At 40.7% G+C, this 20,871-nt stretch overlaps 1 protein-coding gene and 1 long non-coding RNA gene across 4 annotated transcripts in view; one reads left to right on the top strand and one right to left on the bottom strand.

Annotated features, from left to right (window-relative positions):
• Window positions 1-1,356, bottom strand: part of CDYL (chromodomain Y like) — a 105,631-nt gene extending 104,275 nt beyond the window's left edge. The window contains exon 1 of one of the 3 annotated variants that reach the window (XR_011683345.1): window positions 821-1,354. Coding sequence is in view for 1 of the 3 variants with exons in the window: in XM_071452694.1 (XP_071308795.1) it covers window positions 821-844 (24 nt within the window). In the remaining 2 variants the exon portion in view is untranslated. Of the gene's footprint in view, window positions 1-820 lie in introns of all 3 variants that reach the window. The other 2 variants (XM_071452707.1, XM_071452694.1) reach the window with 2 other exon arrangements.
• Window positions 173-18,385, top strand: LOC139602679 (uncharacterized). Its single transcript, XR_011683371.1, has 3 exons — window positions 173-303; window positions 16,197-16,274; window positions 17,970-18,385. It is a non-coding gene; the product is annotated as an uncharacterized lncRNA (long non-coding RNA).
• The last annotated feature ends 2,486 nt before the right edge of the window (window positions 18,386-20,871 follow it).

The raw sequence follows: 20,871 nt of genomic DNA on the forward strand, positions 1-20,871 counted from the left end.
TTTCAGTTAAGGGCAAGGATGTGAAATTGCCAGACATAAGATAGGAAACTCAAAGTTCGGCTGTCACCTTGTTCCCTTCTTCACCCCAAGACCTCCCTCTCCCGTCAGCACACGCTGTGACCACCTCCCGAGTGACGAGTGAAGGATGGCGTGTCAAAGCCTTAACTTTCAATCTTTTTGGCTTCTCTCGCAACCTCAACCCTATCGTTGGAGCACGAAGAGCCGAGGAGTTTAAATTTTAGTATTTTGCACCGCCGGAGCTTGCTGCACGGCCAAGGCACACGATGGTGGCACAGGACTTTGGTATGGACACAAATCCAAGAGGAAAGCCCCTCTGCCCTCCTCCTCCTCCCCTGCCCCCCCCCCCCCCCCCGGCCCGGACAGAGGCAATAACTCGGCTTTGCTCACATTTTTGCACAGCGCCGGGCTCGCACTTCGACGTGCTCACTGCCGGGGCTGTCAGCGCTGCTCGCCCCATCCAGCACCCCCACTTCTCCTCCCGGAGTCAAAGTGTTGTGTGAACGTGGGGAAAGGACTGGGGGGGGAGCGCAGGCCACGGTAACACTTTGCCGTCTCCTCCGTTCAGTCACATTTCCGTCCTCCTCCAGCAAAACTGGGGAGGGAAGGGGGGGCGGGGGGCCAGGCTGGGCACACACGCAGGCGCTGGGCCCAGCGGGAAGGGGCAGCAGCCGCGGCAAGTGTGGGTGACAAGCCCGGCGGCGCTCCCGGGGAGCAACAAAAACGCTCTCGGGTGCGGTGGGGTGGGGTGCGGTGGCCGGCGGGGCCGGGGGCAGGGCCGGCGGGGCTCGGGTGCTCTTACCTCGTAGAGTTCCTCGGAAGCCATGCTGTGGGAGCCTCACAAGGTGGAGTTGGGTGCTGGTTTGGAAATACTTTTGTTTCAGTTGGTGTCCGTTTGGCCTCCTCCTCCTCTTCTCCCTCCTCGTCTTCTTCTTCTTCTTCTTCTTCTTCTTCTTTTTCTTTTTCTTCTCCTCCTCCTCCTCTTCCCCTCCTCCTTCTCCTCTTCCCGTCCTCCTCCTCCTCTTCTTCTTCCTCCTCCTCCCTGCGCGTCTCTCTCCAGCGCAACTAGCAGCTCCGCTCGTTAAATGCCAGTGAGGTGCTCCTGTTCCTGCCCCTGCTGCTGCTGCTGCTGCTGGCGCTGGCGGCGGCGGCGGCGGCGGCGGCGGCGGGGGGGGTGCGCGCACGGCAGCTGCGCAACTCGCTCGCTCTCCCGGCTCGCCCTCGCACAGCCCGGCGCGCGCGCACCCGAGCGCGCGCCCGAGCGCGCGCCTGCGGGAGCACGCAGCCGCGCGCACCCGCGCACACAGAACTCACACGCGTGCTCGCCCCCCCCCGCCCCCCCGCACCCCTCCGTCCGCCGGCGGCTACACTCGCTCGCTCCCTCCCCAGGAACACTAATCGAGCGCAGAGAGGCAGTGCCACACGCGAACCACCGCTCTCCGCCCCGCCGGCTCCACCAGCCGCCCCCCCCCGCCGCCGCCCGGCACCATCCTCCTCCTCCTCCTCCTCCTGCTCCTTCTCCTCCTTCTCCTCCTCCCCCCACCCCATCCCGGCTTTGATCTCCCATTGTCTGCTCAGCTGAGCCCGGCGGCGCGCAGGGGGCGGCGGGGGCGCGCGCCCGGGAAACCGCGGGTGATGGAAGCGGGAGGAGGAGGGGTGCGGGAGTGTGGGATGTGCCCGCGGGACGGACACGGAGTTGGGAGCGGGGCGGTGGTGGGAAGACTCGGGGCGCCGCGCACGTGCAGGGCTCCGGTCACGCCCCCGAGCCCCGGCCGTGTCCGTCCGCAGCCCCCCGTGGCCGCCCCTCCGCCGCCCTCCGAGCTCCGCTCCCCGCGGGCTCCACCATCGCCCCGTCCATCGCCCTGCGGTGGTGCCATGTATAACGCGTCTGCACGCGTTTCTTCCCCGTCCAAACTTCCTTGGTTGGATGCCTTCGCCGTAAAAGAAATTAAACAGCCCTCGACGGTGGCTGCCAACACCGGATATGTGCCTTCCATCTCCCGGCTGACCGTGTTTGCCAAGCCGGGAAGGCCCCGCCAAGGCCTCCGTGGGATGATGGGCCAACAGAAAGTAGCTGAACTGTTGACCTGCTTATGAGTCCATGGCTAGTTACACCCCGCAACCTGTTCTTGTCACCTCGTGTGTCGTCTAGGGGTGCCTCACATGAAGTGCTGTGTAGCTAGCCATGAACCTGATGAATGGAAGGCTTTGTTATGCAAAGGTAGATGGAACGAGTTACTGAGTTACTTCCTCGAGAGAAAATTCTTCAAGGCATAGTTTCTGATCTCAAAAGGGCTGAAGAGTGGGACAAAACCAGTGTCAGGACAGGAATGCCAAACTGTGTGCTCTGTCATACCGCAGTGTTTGTTCCAGTGAGTGTTTCGTATTCCGTGCCACGCCAGGGAGCCATTCTCTGCCACAGAACAGCACAGGTTGGCGCAGAGTTCCTCACATTTATGTCATCAACCAACCCATTGAGTCAACTCATTTTAACCAAAGTTTTGGGGTTTTTTTTTCAAAGTCTTTTAGAGGTCTTTTTTAAAAATGTTCTCAAATGTTCTACTTTGATAGTTCAATGTTCTACTTTGTTCTACTTGGTCCAGCAGATAGTCATTCAGAAAAATGTTCATTTATGGGATTTGGATGATTTACGTAGAAAGAGCTGGAGATTCCTTTCTCAGACTTGATTAATCTGCCCATTCTTTATGACAAATATGTCCATGTCTCCAAGGGCAACATCCTGCATCTGGATAACTGAAGTTCTGTATTGATCTTCGAGATGGATGCCATTTATGCAGATAAAACATCTAAGAACTTTCATACTTTTCATACTTTCCTAATCTTCTAACTAGTCTACAAAAAGGCTTTTAATCCACTCCTTGATATAATTAAGGGCTAGGCTTAATCTAAGGTGCTGAAAGAGCAGGATCCTTGGTGGAAGGATGGGCCTACATACAAACTTAAGATGGTTAAGATGTGGTAAACTCTGTGGCTGCCTTCTGGAGATGAGCATTAAATCACCATTCCTAAGAGGTGGGCCAAATTCTTTTTGAACTGTACACAGAGTGATGTCACTGTTGTAGCCTCCCTTTGAAGGACAGTCTTTGAAGGTAATCAGTATTCACATGATAGCAAAGAGATGGTGGCAGTGGTTGCTGAAGGTGTTACTTTGTTTTGCAAAGGCATAAAAATAGAGCATCTTAATCTGTACTAAGGGTCTCACCATTGCAGTAAACCAGGTCTTGAGCATTTTGATTTTCTGGATGTTTCAAAAGAAGTACTGTTGATCAGTAGTTCTCCATTTTTTGTATTTCAAGGAAAGAGCCAAAGCTCAGTTACAAGAACACTAGTTTTTAGTGTTCTAACTATGTTCCACAATTCACCTTCAGTGAATTTGTTCTTTCACCTTCAGTGAAAGAACTTTTTCTTTTACACATATTCATTGCTTGCATTGCCATTAATTATTTTTTGCCTTCCGTTCTAACCTTTTGTCTTTGTTGCTTGGTAAGACTTTTTCAGGAGAATCAATCACACTATTCAAAAATACCATGTGATAGTGCTATGGCTCAAGCATCTGAGAGGTACCAGGTTTTTGTGACAGCTTCTTGCAGTTGGTACACAAGATTCTATGTTAGCTTGCTCTCATCTTGCTTTCTCTAGAAAAAAAATCAAGTAGTCCAAATGTTGCATGATGAATTGTCAAAATCATTGTTTCTTTCTTATTAAGGTGTTTCTTGTGTTCCTCACTGGAGGCAGGACGCATCAAATTTCAACAATATTTTGTTTGTTGAAGCCAGCCTTACTGCCAGTTTCCTAAATGCCTTTCCTAACATTGCATATAAATTTCTCCAGAAGAGAAGTTTTATGGAATGCAGTAATGGAGCAGTCTAGGAAGACTGGAAAGCCAGGCCAGTTTGAGTTCTGACAGTGGCAGCAAATGTTTTCAGAGATGGTTGAACAACTTCGGTAAATCCACCTTGGGAAAGAACCGGACAATGTCAGCCAAGCAGGAAGTTTTGCAATGTGCATACAGAGCTTCCAGTTTGAAGTGGTCAATTGCCTTAGTGGCACTCCTGGTAAAGTCAGGAGGACAATTGTTCCCTTTAGCTGAATAAAGAATGTTCTAATTTGTGGGCAAAATACAGATAATGGAATCAAGTTCCTTTGAAACTCAATTTTGACCTCTTTGTGTGCCACTGTAATGTCTACCAAGATCTTCATAGATGGTAGAACAGCTGAATTTGAAATAGTTGTGGTGGTAGGTCACAGATAGCTGAAAGTTTACAGTATTGAAAATATCATGGAGATCTGTATTGGATGGGAATGGGTCTACATCTCTAGGATTTGTTCTAGCCAAGGGATGACAGACATATTTCACATGCAGAGATTTATGCGCAAGATCGGAACTCTTGATAATCAAGTGACTATCAGTAACTTCTGTTTGGTTATATTAAGGTGATTATCTGCCTTTTAGTATTTGGGAGTAAGGCTTAGGAAGGAAGCATTTAGTCATTGAGATACAGCCAGTGAATAGCTGAAGGATTTCAAAAGGCAGGATTGATATGACTAAATGGGATGGTCTGGTCTGTGCTGTAGGCATTAACACCTCATCCAATCATCCTATGCACTTTTTCACAGTCAAAGGAAAGATAATCAGCATCGTTGGTGGAATTCCCAGCATGCTTCATTTCATCCTAATGCAGATGCCTATGTCTGGTCAGCTGAATCAAAGTCTAAATTTGATTTATTTTGTTGACTTTTTTTTTTACTGATCAGAATTATGTCACCTATTCTGCAACTGCTTGGAGAAAGTTGAGATTAATCCTACTCATGTTTCTATAACCCTGTCTTTCTTGATCTGAGACAACTGGATGGCTTAAATCTCTGTAATTGCCATTATCTTGACAGTTTAGGTTTGAAATGCATAATATCCCTTTGCACCTAATATTTTTTTCCCTCCTATTTTCATCCTATGCTCATTTGCCCACAGCTTCTGGTGTGTGTCTCATTCTTGTAATTTGTTATTCTTTGTAAATTCTGTCCCTCTGAGTTTCCTCACCTCTTCCTCATTTCCATCTCAGTCTGTTGTCTTCTAAGTGGTCTGAGATGTTTAAGTTAAAATGGAGAAACAGAAATGACAGAAAAAAAATATTTCTTACAATGTGTACTTCTGATACTCCAGAGCTGAGAGGTATGTTTCCCATTTTGTAGTGGGTGCAGTTTCAAGAGAGGCCATTTCAGGCAGATAGAAGTTTGATAGTTTTCAACACATGGAGGAAAGTGGGATCACTTGAAGGATCACCTGTTGAATGAGATTCTTTACATGAAAGTCTGGGAGAGAGGACCTCCTAGTTCTCTAAATTAGAGACATTCCTTCCATTGATCTGAAAAAACACTGATTCTAGATTAGATTAAGACAGTAACACAATCCAGTTTAAATAACTGGAGAAAGGAATGGCAATATTTAGAGTAATATATTCTTGGTAATTTTTTGGACTGACATTATGGTATTTAGTACTTTATTGATAAGGACAGTTTCCCCAAATTTTTGCTTTGAAAGAATGTGATCAATACACTACTGTTTCCTTATGGAGTTCAATGATAGACTCAATGTAGCCATTTTTTAAAGAACCAATAATTTTTCTTTACAATATGCCCATTAAAAAGGGAGGTTTTGTTATCCATTCTCTACCCATGTGGAACGAAGACATGAAATTACAACAAATATTGTCAGAGTTGTCCACTGACTTCTGCTATTCAATTAAAGAGACCTAGATTTAAAAACCTAATAAAAGATAGTATCTTTTATTTTTAAAGTAGCATTTTTATTGATATTTCTTACAGGTTTAAATACTAGATGATTTTGTACCTCTAGCTAGATACCCAATATCTTGAATTGGCTTTCCAAAGTTATATTTAGAATCCATGCTTGACTATGTTTTAGTGCCTTGCTTAGTATCAAACAGAAGTTTTACAACAGAATTGGGACTAAATTACATGGACAGAATGCAAGTTTTATCTACAGGACCTGCTTTTCTCTTTGCATTCTCTTGACACTTTCACCACCTGCCTTTCTAGTTCTGCAACACTTGAAACTGGAATCTTACCTGCAACAACTTCCATCTGTAACAGACATAGATAGCCATGACTATGGACACTGTGAAGCCAGTGCTGACAGAGATGAGATCAATATCTTTACATCCTTGGTTAGTCTACATATGTTCTACACATTTCTGATTTATTCCTAGAAGAGGATTTGTGCTTTGAATGAGGCGAAAGCACCATGGAAAAGGCAATTTGAACAGCTGATTGGAGAACACACATAGAAAGTGAAGGTGTACCAATACTACCTATCTTAAAATGATTTTATGTTTAAAAGCCTCAAACTGGAAATCTAAAATAAAAATAATCTTGTGCAATGGCATTGCTCGCCCTTTCAGCTCACCCTATTGGTCATCAGCAGAGTTTAGTTGTTTACATCCACATCAGAGATAAAAACTTATAGCTGCCTCCTTGAACTCCTTGGCTCTATTCAAAGTAGTACTGTCTTACCACTAGAATGTAGCTTCCCTTACCTTGGTGAGGATGAGAACAGGTTTATAAAAGGAATAAGAAAACAAAATCCTAGCTTAATAGTTGAGTTGGGATGGGAGCACCGAAGGATAATTTTATCCTTATAGAACACTTTAAATGTCTGATCAGCCATAACAATTTGCTCGTTCTTGTAGTCAGTGTAATGATCATTATGAAGAGTGCATTACCTGAACATTAAATTAGGGAATGTCCTCTTCAGTTTTGAAAGGAGGTGTCAAAATCTAAGAAAGCTGTAGGTTGAGGACTGATGCAAATGTAGGTACTGTATCTGAAAGACAGACATTCTTTGCTTTTCTCTTTGAATTTGTAATTTGTGTTCTCATGACTAAGTACACTTTAGAATGAGTAAGTACATGGAGAATAGGGACATCTGAAATTCTGTGTTTTTACAGAGAATGCAGAGAGCCTTACAGATTTTTAATGAAGTACAGATTCTTCTACAGCTCATGCAGGATATTTTTTCATAGAGAACTTTTTTCTGGTTATGGGTATAGTATTTACAGGCTGATTTTCAAGAGTGCAAATATCTCCAGCATTTTTTTTTTCTCAACATGGCCTATCAAGTCTTTTCCAAATCCTATAACCAGTGTTTTCCAATGAAGAGAATGTTAATTTGGGTGGTAAACTGTTAGCTGTTTTCCTTTAGGAAAATAAGGACATTTGTAAACATTGAGAAAGAACAGGATGTTTCTTCTGATAATTAGAGAAAGTCTAAAAAACATCATTTTTTTCCCATTCAGATGAGAAAAATAAAAAAGCCTCACAATATTCTTAAATAACTGAAAAAGGGAAAACTTAACAATGTAGAGGAAAGTTATCTTCTAAAGCAATAGAAATGTCTTTTTATGAATACGAAATTAAGACCTATGTTTTTTTTTCAGTTTGAAGATTCAACACCAATATATTGGAAACAGCCATGAGATAGGAAAACAAACACTACAATCAATAATACTAATGACAGGGGGTACAAAACCCAAACTATTCCCATGGAAACTCGCTGACAATAGACAATAGCCAACCGCTCCCTCTGCAACGCTATGCTGACTCGGAAGGGAGCCCTTCCCCATCCCTGGAAAACGATGTGACGTGGTGCAGAATAACCTCTGGGTCCTAGCCATGGCCCTCCTGGCTACTGCAAAAATTACCCCTGTCCTGGCTAGAACCAGGACAATTTAGTCTTCTTGTAATCATCATAATGTAGATTTTTTTCAGTACACTGCGGTGCAGCCTAGTTCTACCAGTACTTCTTACCAGAAGCTTGACTCATATAAGAATATTATGCTAATGTCAGGCTTAGTGCTTGAACAACTTTTCACAAAACTGTGCAAGCTGCCTTTCAGCATAGAGAAGGGAAAGTAAAATGTATACTTGATTCATCCTTAGCCTGCAGATTTCACTCTGGATTCAATGTAGCCTGAACAAAAATAATAATATATTCTGTAAAGGAAGAGGTGCAAAAGGTAAGGAATCTTTAGTGGCTCATCTCAGAGATGATTCACAAACAGTTGCTTTTTGGAGAAGCGTGTTCGTGTCAGTATATAGCTTGGTAAAATTGTGACAAAGTGGAAGAGGAAGTGGTCTGAATGCCTTCCATTTTGCTTCCTTTCTGTTGTCTAAAGAACTTACTGATTTGACTGATGTTCCGTAGATGAATTCAAGACCTTTTGCAATAAATGTGGCAATATGAAAGATCAAAACTATGCTACAGCTTCTTGAGACTTATCTAGCACTAGCACTGGAAATTAATTTATTTCCTAGGGATAGACTATGACAGTATGACCCTTTAACATAGAAGCTTAAGTCAACAGTCTGCTCCTCCTGGGTCAGTTTACAGATGGAGGTTTTGCAGCTGAGAATTGATGGAACTGAAATTGCAGATTCATGCAATTTTAATCTTTTCAGGTAGCCCCCAGTAACAAAGGCTGGCACATACAGTCAATAGCCTTGTTGTTTAGACTGGCGGTACTGGAACAAAAGGCCTTGTTCCAGAAGTTTGCCTGTATTAGGATAGGCTGAATTCTACTGGATTTGCTCTGTTATATTTTAGCAGCTGCTCACTGGCGATCATTTGGTATCATAATACAAGTTTTGCTATCAATAGACAAGGGTAAATTCACTAGCAAACACTTTACTAGGTTTTGCCATCAAGCCCCTATGTCATCTTGGACTGTGTTCATTGTCCTCACACAAGGAGTGTTTTAGAAGGGCATGGATATGTTTCTATCAGTCTTTCTACAGGAATGTAATGGGGAGTGAGTTTTCCTCTAGAAAGTCAAACATACAAAGTCACGATTACTATCTTTCATTTTGGTATTAATTATTTTGTGTTGCAGCGCATGCATTATTTTTAAAAGCAACAAAATAAAGTTAATATATCAAAATGATCTCAACTCATCCTAATCAGAGAAATTAACTAAATGCCTATGGCAGTTTCGGTTGATGTTTCTGTATTTTTGTCATCTTGGCTCACTGAAGTGAGTGTAGTTTGAACTAGGTTTGTAAGGAACTCCTGCCTTTAAAAGTTCCTTACACCCACCTTTTGTAATCTTACCTAAGATCACTAGGCAGCTATGAGGAAAAGAAGTGAGCAAAGGAGATACCAAGACACTCCAGCGAGTACTTTCTCAAGTGGTCAATCCACTGTCAGGTTGTATTGTTGGCACATCCCAAGAATGAAAACTACAAAAGCTATTCAAAGAGTAATATTTTTTTTTAACATTGTTCTGGGAAAAAAAGAAAGAAAGAAATGAACAAGCAAACAAAAAAACCCCAAACCCAGCCACCAACTGAGTCTTTTCAGATGAAGTATTCCTTCAAAGAATTCATCAAGGGTCATATATTGAAAAGTTGCAATCCAAGTGCTTTAAACTCAGCAAAGATAGCAATGTAAAATGTCTTATACTTGAAAGCGTCAAGCAGCATTAACCATAGGCATTGCTGTATGTATTGGCTATAATAAAACAGTGTAACAGTCCTCAAAGATGCAATCTTAGATCATCACAGGCATGCATAAGCACTACATATTATAAAGTTCTTTAAAATAAATATGGGATGATGCCATTACTCACAAATAGCATAGTCATGAATTAGTCATGCAGGTCAGCCCAAATGAGTGCAGAAGATAGTATCTTTATATATAAACATCATAGTGTTACATTTTTTCCCATATAATACATATATCAGAGAGGAACTATTTGAAAGGTATTAGAAAATTTGTAAAAACAGTATTGTAATTGTTGTCTAAATCTTTTGAACCTGTAAAGGCTATTCTAATTAACTTGACTGCAGTAGTTCAAGGTTCAGACAAGATGAAGTCTTGAAAGGAATATCTGCAAAAGACCTCAGAACTACTTGAAATTGTTTCTGTATGTGGAAGTTATTCTAAAGTGCAATAAAGGATTTTCTACACCTACAGTCTGGAACACTGGGATTTCCCAAAGGAATAGACTTTTTTGCTAAAATTTCTGCAGAATGGCAAGGGAAAAAAAAACCTGTCAACCATTAAAAATGTATCAGAAATAATTTCTATTTCTTTAAAACTAAGTCCAGAGCAGAGAACAGTAACTGTTCATCTTCCTGGCTCTATTCTGAGACTCTCATGTGGAACATGTCAAGGAAACTGGAGATGGCATCACAGAAGAAATTTCCCTGCTTCTGCAGGAAACTAGAGAAGCCAAGGGCTCAGGGCTTATTTCAAATTCTATTCTTTTCATTAGTTTTTCTTGAGCCTACTTGAAACATGCCAAAGAAAATCATCAGCAAGTGGCATTTAGTAAGACAAAACAGATTTTTATGCTTTATGGACATACTCCATTAGTCAGGTGATAATACTCTCATCAACTTCAAAGGTCAAAGTTTTATAAAGCAACTTCCAGAGTCAGCAAATATAATTTTGCTGAAGATAAGTATTCATTCGCAGGCAGAGAATGTATAAATATTCAAGGGGTAATAAACTCAAAAGTGTTGTAGGTTTTTTTTTGCAGAGAGTTGTAACTGTAGGAGTAGGCAATGGAGTCAGTATCAGCCTTTTCCAGAGTCCAAACATGTAATTTCCAATGTTACAGGAGTGACTTCACCTCTGGCACCTCTCTGACTTGTCTGATGCTGGGTTTGTATTTGTGTGCCATCTTGCTCTTCTTTTATATTCACCCAGGAGGCAAGTGCTATCCTGTATATACCAATGTCTATCATGCTGCAGATCTGACTGGTTTCAGGCACCTATTTTTCTTTCGATATTGACAAACAGCTCCTTAAAAGAAGACATCTTTATTTAGCAGTTGGAATAAAGCATGAGAGAAAAGGAGATTTTAGAAACGCCAAAGTGCCTAAGCACATATTTAGTTCAATTTTGGTAAAGATCCAGCTGGAACCAATCCACTGCATAGGGATATGCAGAAATAACATAGTCATGCTGAGAGTCATCAAATGGCTTCTCACAATTCCTTCACCACCAAGAACAGGCAACCTCTAGCAACTGGCACAATCAGCTCTGAAAAGGTATATTGGCTCGGATAACCTGTCTTACAGGAGTGAGTTTAAAAATCAGTGGAGATATTAATGATAGTACTGCTCCATTGCAGGAATACTCTCAACCACAGGTTAACCCAGGTGTTCACATGTCTGTGTCTGTCACCTGGCTAGAAGTGAAAATTCACATCAAGATCTGAAAGTCATGCGTCCAGTGCCTTATGTATTGTTCAAAAACCTCATATTAAAGACAGATCCAAATTCAGCATGAAAAATTATTCAAAGACACACCCATACTTGTCACTGTCACATTCCTATTACATTGTGTAAGAAAAAAACAATATCTGACAAAAATAAAATAAACACAGACACATGAATGAAAGAACTGACTACAATACTTTTGCATTTATCTGATATTCTAAGGTCAGATAAGCAAAACATATATTCAGTGTTATTATGGAAATGTGACACAAGGAAATATAATAGTAGTTTTCTTAAAGAAAGCTGAAGAGAAGAACAGCTGTAGGTATATTCTCAACAGAGATGGAACAACACAGTAGTTATTGAAGAGAAATATAAATATTTTCAAATTCCACTTTCTATCTTCCTGTTTATTCTGGCCACGGAAGTCCTTGCCATCTTCCAACATAGGTACCTTCTCAGTAACATGAAAGACAATTACATTGCTGCTGATGAAAATGTAGCAGTGTACAAGGTAAGTAGGTTCATTTTATGTCCAACTGGTTAAGGAGAATTTTTGACCCTGCCAGCTAATTTAGAATCTCAGGGCATGGAGGGAATTTATGAAGCTGAAGATTAATAACCACACTCTATGCAATTCTTGACACACTGAAAAATATTTAAAACAGTGTTTGCATGGCTGTTAGGATCTTTGGGTTTTGAAGAACAGCCCAAGGTAAAAATTTGTTTTGCATTCTAGGATATAAAGAGGATAATTTTTGGTTTCAGTAGAATATAAACCTTAAAGCAAAACATCTATGCACATACACAGATTTTCCCCTTCACTATAAATAGTCTTCAACATGTAGACTGATGTCCTGCTGATTCAGGTTGCTGAAGAAATGCAATTTCTATTTAAATCTCATTGGGGAATTAAAAAATTTTTTGGGAAGTAATTGGCAAAAATTAAAAGTCTCTACATGGCTATTAGTTCAGAAAACAGTCAAATGCCTAGAAAGAGGGAAAACATTTCCATTCCTTTGTGGAATTTCAAGTTCTGGCTGTTAAGAGTCTACTAAGGTAAAAGTTGATGAGAAATTTAAATTTTTGGATTATTGACAAATGGTAATCAAGCATCAACATAATTTATTTCTAAGTCTTCAACTAACTCACAAAATCTGAAAGATCAGATATTAATTTCTTGGGGTGTTTTGGGCTTTTTTTATCACCTTGTCTTCTGTGGTCATAATCTTGAAACAAATCCTGTAATTCAAACCCATGTGAGCTTTGCTTAAATTTGTTCTCATCTCTTCTCTCCAGGATGCAACAAAATCAAGTGAATGTATGCCTGCAGTTTTTCTCTTAGTGACAGCAGTAATTAGAGATACAGAGTCATAGAGTCATAGAGTATCCTGAGTTGGAAGGGACCCAGAAGGATCCTCAATTCCAGCTCCTGGCCACGTACAGCACCACTCCCAAGAGTCCTACCATGTGCCTAACAGCATTTTCCAAACACTCCTTGAACTCCGTCAGGCTTGGTGCTCTGACCAGTTGCCTGGAGAGCCTGTTCCAGTGCCCAAACACCCTCTGGATGAAGAACCTTTCCCTGATATTGAACCTAAGCCTCCCCAGACAACTCCAGGACATCCCTTTGGGTCCTGTCACTGGTCACCACAGAGAAGAGATCAGTGTCTGCCCCTCCTGTTCCCCTCACAAGGAAGCTGTAACTGCAATGAGATCTCCCTTCAGTCTTCTCCAGGCTGGACAGACCAAGTGACCTCAGTCACCTCTCATACAGCTTCCCCTCCAGGCCCTTCACCATCTTTGTAGCCCTCCTTTGGATGGTCTCTAACAGGTTTACATCCTTCTTATATCATGGCACCCAAAACTGCCCCCAGCACTGGAGGTGAGGCTGCCCCAGCTCAGAGCAGAGCAGGACAATCCCCTCCCTTGCCTGCCTGGCCATGCTGTGCCTGATGCCCCCCAGGACAGGGTTGGCCCTCCTGGCTGCCAGGGCACTGCTGGCTCATGTTCAGCTTGCCATCGACCAGGAGCCCCAGGTCCCTTTCCATGGGGCTGCTTTCCAGCCTCTCATTCCACAGTCTGTCTGTATGTTCAAGTTGCCCCATCCCAGGTGCAGAAGCTGGCACTTTCCGTTGTTGAACTTCATACAGCTGGGGATTGCTCAGCCCTAATTTATCAAGTTCCCTCTGAAGGGCCTCTCTGCCTTCAAGGGAGTCAACAGTCCCTCCCAATTTAGTGTCACTGGAAACTTATTTAGTATTCCTCCAAGTCCTGTGCTCAAGCAGTTTATGAAGATATTGATGAGCACTAGGCCTACAATGGATACCTAAGAGGAACCTTTGTCTAAAAGACTAAGGCTGATCAGCTTTGACATCCATTCAGAGATGAACATTCTCAGTCAGATTTCATTGTGAATAGAGTTTTCAGGCACTTCTAAGTTTTGAGGACCTCATTGACTCTTTAAGACTCCTTTTTTTCCCCGGCTTTTGAAAGAGGCTGTTATTCTCCTTTAAATGACATGAAAGTCATTATTTTCAAGATCTTTTAAAGATCTTTTCAAGAGCTTTTCAATCTGAAGAGAAAAAAATATTATCATTTATAATAGTGATTATCATTATTATTATATACACACAAAAAAAAGTGGGTTTTTTTTCAAAATGTGATTTGAGGAATAAAGTTCCGTATAATTTTTTTCCTCCTCTGTTTAGACTGTGCCATCTTAAACAGTAGATGATATATCTTCTGATGTCAGGAACTTAGTCTATTAAACTCTACAGCAGTACAGTTGCACTTCAGTATTCACTAACAATATTGTGGAAGCCCACACTGACACCACTGTAATTGATTTTGCTCAGAAAGCTTGCTTTAATTTCATTTAATATATATAGGCACTTGAGTTAGAGTATATAATTTTCATTATTTTTGCAACCCTAACAAAGTAATTGTTTGTAAAAAAAAATCTTTCAAATTTAGTCTGTTACAGATAATTTTTTACTAAGACTCTTCACATTGACTTTTTTATACTTTTGCTGTATATAGAATGAATCGAGAAATATGTAATAGAGATTTCCATCACTGTCCATACTACCAAGCTGCTATACATTTGTGGCAAATAGCTTTGACATTTCTGATTTTCAAAGTGAGAATAATGTGAAATTTGCTCTGTAGAGATTTTCTGTTGATCTTTTCAGACATAATCTTCAAGTGCAGGTGGGCATGACATACCTCGTGACACATTCAAACTATTTTACCAGATAATGCAATGTGTTCATTGAAAAGAATGACACTTGGCAAAAAAGCCTGTACAGTTTGTTCTGACACTCCCTGAAGCCTTTTCTAACTCATTCTGTGATACAGTAGTATCCACCAAATCAGCTTTCAAGTTACAGCTCAACAAACCTTTCACATGTGTCAGTCTTATGTTTTTTACTTCTAATTAAGTGGGCTTTTACTCACTTGGAACAACTACTGTAGTAGTGGAACCATTTTCTGAAACTTACTAATATTCATGGGTATTTCAGAGAGCCTGTAGTGTTGCTGACAATCTATGGAAATTGGTGTAAATATTTTCCTCCTCGTCCCCAAGTGAGTCTACCTTTTGCTCAACCAATTTCCAGTTTCCACAAAATCATTTTGGTTGTGTTTTTGTAGTAAGTTTCTGTAATAATGATTTAGAGGGGATTCTTTTGATCAATACACATTCAGTTGCAGTTATCCTCCAATGTGTCATCTGCTGCAAGATAAGCTTATTAATTTTGTACCACGTAAATCATATATATAACATATAGCAGTTTCAAAACACAGAAAAATGAATATGTTCCACAATTAAATCACTAGGAGTAGTCTCTGATGAAAAGAGCTGATAACTCAGTCTCACTAAGTCCTACAATGTGTCTCTTCTGCTGTATGCCAGAGCTAGCAAAAAAGTCTGAAGTGAATTAATCCTATTGTGCTGTCTTAAAAACAAAATAACTAAATCCTACACCCTTCCACTTCCATTTCATGCAGTTAATTTTTTGTTCTGAAAATTGAAATGAAACCTTGTTAGTTATCACTATAAGTTACTTTTCCCCTTCTACAATATCCTTTGAGAACATGAATACAACTGTCCTTTATTTGGAGAAAAGTGGGAATAATTATTGTTCAAACAGCACAAAAACCTTCCATCATGCATATGCTCAACCTCACAAGTGCAAATAGAAGTCCTCCTACTGATCAATCTGCTTGGCTTTGGTGATATGAAGAGTAGCAAAGGGAGGGCCTCTTCTGGTCCAGTCTAAAGAAAATCACTCCGATAGAGACCAACTTATCTGAGCAACTAGCTGGTTCAGTATTCTGCTCTGAGCCAGGCTGTGACCAACATGACAGCCTGGCCATCATCTGTCATCCCCTTGGTGACAAGCCTGATAATTCTCCCAAGTCCACTCTGCAAATGCAGCTCCAGCCTGCACCAGTCAAACTCATTTTATGCAGGTACACAATCTCCAAGTAGATACGCCCGTACAAAGGAAATGTTTCCTCCATGAGTTTATTGATAATGAATTTAGTTACCAAACCAAAGTCCACTTCCTATAAAGGCAGAGTAATTCTGTTGACTTAGAGCCATCTTTTGCTGGCTCAAACTTTACACATTTTCTTAGTGTAAAATTATAAATATGTATGTAAAAGTATAAAATTTTAATCAATGATTAAAATTTTATTAAAATTTATACAATTCAATCAAATTCTAAGCACAGCAAAATGAATTCTGTAAATAGAATTTCAAGTAATTAATGTAATAGTTATTTTAAAAAGTTGACTGGTGCAGACTATTCTTCTCCCTCAGAGTGAAAAAGCAAGTACTTTTGCATTATTTGTAGTGGTATAGAGACATTATAATTAATACAATACAAAGAGTTCTTTTTGCTTTGCAGGTGCCTATAAGCAACCTCAAGGGAATATTCAAGAATCCTTGGTGTGTTTAGAGATTTATTGCAGGAAGGCTGTATGATGTAAGTGCCTTTCATTTCACTCTCTTTCAGCTATGGTGCCTTTTGTTGCTTGCTTATACCTATAAAACACATATGCCTCTTTCTCCTTTTTTTCCCAGCCGTTCTAAAATACTTAATCAGAGATTCAAATGAGCCTGTATTCTACTCCACATGCACAGGAAACTTTAAAAGAGCATTATGAAAGTTGCAAAATCAAAACCTCTGGAGCTGCTTGAGCTATTTTATAGCTATTATCATACTGAGTTATACAATTATATTTTGGTTTTCCATAGACAACTTTAATTTCTTATCCCAGAATCCTTATCTTACAAGTTTCATAACCTGCTAAGTCAGATTTTTAAAAAAATTTTAGGTTTTTTCTACACAATTAAAGAAGCAAATGAAGCTCAAGATCTGCTTGTGTGGCACCGTGCAGATTGCAGCACTGCCATTCATTAGCAGGATTAAAATTTTTAATTACAGAAAGGAGGTTCCTACAATTCCGTTAGTGAGTAAAAGTATCAGTAAGTCATTCCCTCTATGAATTCCATAAATGGCATGGAAAGAGGGTGTCATTTCAGGATTGGTATAAATGAATGTAGGGCCAGAGAGTCCAAAAAAATCAAGAGTGGACACAGTCCCTGCATTCCCATCTGTCTCTGCTGCAGCTTCTGCCATTTTAACTTTTGTCAACATGAGCACTTGAGTGGCAACCCAGTAAATCAGATCAGCTTGCTGGTCTCACTGAAAGCTATCTCTGCAAAATAGTGTTCCGTGTCTAATTAGCTCTGTGAGCTGCATCTCCTCTTCCTGTGGGTCCACACTTGTTAATACTGAAGCAAGGAACGGGCAGCTAGAGACAAGAGAGAATGCAGGTTCATTCTTTTCTGTGGGAATATGATCTCAAATCCACTGAAGACTAAATACTGACTTACTCAAACCTTAGTGATTTTCACAAGTGTTTGCTGACAGCAGAAGAATGTGAACAGTCAAGAAACCTGGGCTCAGGTCTAAGCACTGCCAGGGTGTGATCTGCTAGAGGACTTTGTCAACCACAGGTAACACAGGAGTGTCCCCATCCTCTGAGATCTGTCTTGCAGATCCTTTTTTTTTTTTCCTCTTTAGAATCTGGATATAGTGTCTCTGTCATTCACTTACTGTCAAAGTGGTGTGACTGCAGTTGGAGGATTCTTCTTGCAGCTCTGGACCATTCTGTGTTTTTGGCTGTGGCTGAGCCACGTTCCTGCTCTGGTCAGAGTGCTTAGCCATTTGCAGAATTAGGAGCCCTGGCTCCCTGCTCCCTATTCTATATAATTCACTTCAAACACACACCACACACACACACACACACACACACACACACACATACACAAGATCACAGCCGCTTCTCTCAGTCCTGCTACAGTTTTCCTGCTACAGCATTGTTGTCCTTGACACTTCCAACCTCTCTGTCTTTCATTCCTTCAACTCTTGCTCCAGTTTCTTTATTTAGTCTCAGGGTTCCCTTCAACTTCCCATTCTGTTTCAGCCTGCTCATCCTCTAGCTGTCTTAGTCCCAAACTTGCTTTCCTGAAGCTGATACCCTTTTCTTAATTTACCACTAACAGCAACCAGCTGTTGTCCCCAAAAGTCCATCCAAACTCTCCCAGTCCAAGTGCTTGCTACATTTTGGCATTTCAGACAGATTTCCTATTTTTTTCCATGTATTTCATTCAGGTTCTTTCTCTGGTACTGACTTGTCAGTGCAAGACTATCAAGATCACAGCCAGGAGTCTTCCTGTTTCCAGCTCTGATGCCGACTCCTGCAGTGTTCCACAGCAACCTGGAGCAGCAGCGACAGGGATTGTCCAGCTCAGCACCTCAGCACAGAAAGACTCTTAAGGGACTGTAGCTGTCAAATTGTGGTGAGGCACTGCTGGGCATGAGCAAAGAGTGGTTCTCATAAAAGGCTTATCATTGTGGCAGTTCATCAGGGAGATTACAAAAGGCTCATCCCTGACACAGGGGTTATTTTGCTGCCAAATTTGAGTCACTCACCCACATAAGAAATACATAAGAGAATCTCAAATAAATAATTTTAGTATTTTAAGCAGGTCACAATAATTCAAAATAAATGTATTGAAAAGAAGGCATCACTTATCAACTGGTAATCTATTTATTCCTCAGAGGAAAGTTAAGAAAAGAATACATAATACATTATTTTCCGGTGAGGCTTAGAAAAAAGCTGTTTAGTAATCATCTAACATTTTTCACTATAATGGTGAGAGGGAGACATTCCATTAGTCACTAATGAATAGTTATTTTACAGTGGAAATATAGTATAAGTTTTTGTCACAACAGTTTTATTTCTATTTTAAAACAGTTACATGCTAACATATTTTATTTGCATTTGCATAGCAGAAAATACCAGCTACTGTCAGCTACTGCATTTTATCTGAGACCTGGTTTCCTAAGAAGCATCCTGGCTTTGTCCAGGTCTTTTCCACTGGAGTCTTGCTACCTGATTAAATCCTAACTGATTTTCTACATGGAAGAAAATTGCTCTTTATATTATTTATATAGCTGTCTTTGTATGATAAGGCACTCTCTCATAAGGAAATTCCTCATTTTGAAAATGAAAGAATGTTTATATCTGGTAGCTTGATAAATTACAGCTCATGTGATATATTTTATGACATCTAATGACCTATAAATCTGTTAAAAATTTTCAAATTAAATTAACAGAAGGCTAAAGATCTCAGAGTTCCCTAAAATGTAGTGAAAATCAGCAGCAAGGTATCTAATCCCATCATGTTGCCTCCTGGTGAAAGACTGTAGTGTGGAATGTTCAGGGACAAAGGACTGAAGCAAATAGAAAAGCAAGCTTCCTGAGTACGCCTCCTGCTCACCAAAGAATTTATTTCTACATAGCTTAACCCCCATCTCAAGGTAGGCAATTTAAGAAGTAATTTTTTCTTACAGAGACCCTCAGTAGTTGCTCGACATGTTCAATTAAGTGTTTATTTTAACTTTCCCCTTATTTTTAAAAAAACTTAAAAGTCATCTGGACTCAAATTTGGACTCACCCTTTTCCAGAAGGTTTGTTTCAGTTCGAGATTCTGGGGGAAGTTTCTTCTGAAACAAAATATAAAACCTTTGCATATTTTTCTCCCTCTGTGTTACATTCCAGTAATTTTGGACAAAGAATTGATTTTGGCAAAGTTATGACTCTTTCTTGAAAAATTCACTCAGTAATTATTAGCCTTTCTTTGGAAAAGCCTAGAGAGCATTGCTGGATAAGTACAATAACACTCTTCTGTTTCACATACTGCTCCTTCATACGACTTCCTCTTCATCTCAGCTCATTCCTGCTGAAAGTTTTAGGAAATCTAAACACTAAATAAAATTCCTGCTCCTTGCTGTGTGTGTATTATATATGTCTACACATAGAAACACTGATAGGAGGAAAATAATCACTCCTTTGCTGTCAGTGTTTCCCTAGCATTACTTCAATCCCCTATTTCTTGAAGGGACCCCTTCAAATCTAAGGTATTTATTAGTATTATAGACTTTCAGGGACTTTAGGTGTATGTACAGCTCACATTTGGGAGTAATATAAAGAGCCACTTTTTAGGCTGAACTTTAGTAGGTAAGTTTTGTGGCAATCAGTTTTCTTCTTTTCAGTAAAGTGTTGCGAATGAGGATGCACACCTGGGACTTACCCATGGGATGCCACATGAAAGCTTCATGACAGACAGGGGATGGTTAGCTGAGTAAACTGACTGAGTGAACTTTTTGCATGTGATAACTTTTCCATCTGGACAATTCCTGGAAAGCTGGCCAGAGGACAATTGCTCCAGTGAAACCTGGATGTCACAACTGCTGTTATTTATACTGTTATATATGCTGTTATACTGCTATTATTGACATGCAACTTTCCTACCATTTAAAATATATACCCATTTCATCCAATTTCAAAACAAAACTGTATAAACATGGGGATGAGGAGTGAAGAAGAAGCATACAGACATGCATGTCATTGAGAAAAGGTGAAATGCATCACTCACAGGGTTCAGAAGATGTATGTGCCAGCACAACATTACTTCAGAACATAAATTCAGGTTCTGGTATTCAGATCTCCAATCATACTTCAGTTCTGCTTATTGCCAGAAACTTGGATTAGGGTAAAAAAGCACAATAATTTTTAACCTCAGATTAGTTGCTGGTCCATGTTGCAACACAGCTTCACAGTCTTATTAGCACAACAAAACTGGGCAGTGAACTTCTATGAAAAATGCAGAAATGAATGGCTCGGGGTGGGGTAGGATAAAAACTCTTCCAGCTGGTTTTGCCACCATGAGAAAGGTTTGTGTGCTGAAGTCTAAGATGCACTACAGCAAAGGCTGCACATAGTAAACTGACAGGCCATGAGGCAAACATCCCTGATCATTACAGTAAGAATAATGACTGTATGGGAGAGACCTAGATCCTTTACTTGATTTCTGAATGGATAATATTTAAGAAAGGGACCTTATCCCCTCTGGAGTAACTATGAAATAGCTCATACTTACCAGTAGGAGAGGTATTGAGAGGAGTCAGTAGAAATGAACAGAGATTTTCACATGAGTTCTTGGGCGTT

The sequence above is a fragment of the Agelaius tricolor genome, unplaced genomic scaffold (genome assembly GCF_023055355.1).
Source record: "Agelaius tricolor isolate 1412-34295 unplaced genomic scaffold, bAgeTri1.0.p SCAF_2, whole genome shotgun sequence".
NCBI lineage: Eukaryota > Metazoa > Chordata > Aves > Passeriformes > Icteridae > Agelaius > Agelaius tricolor.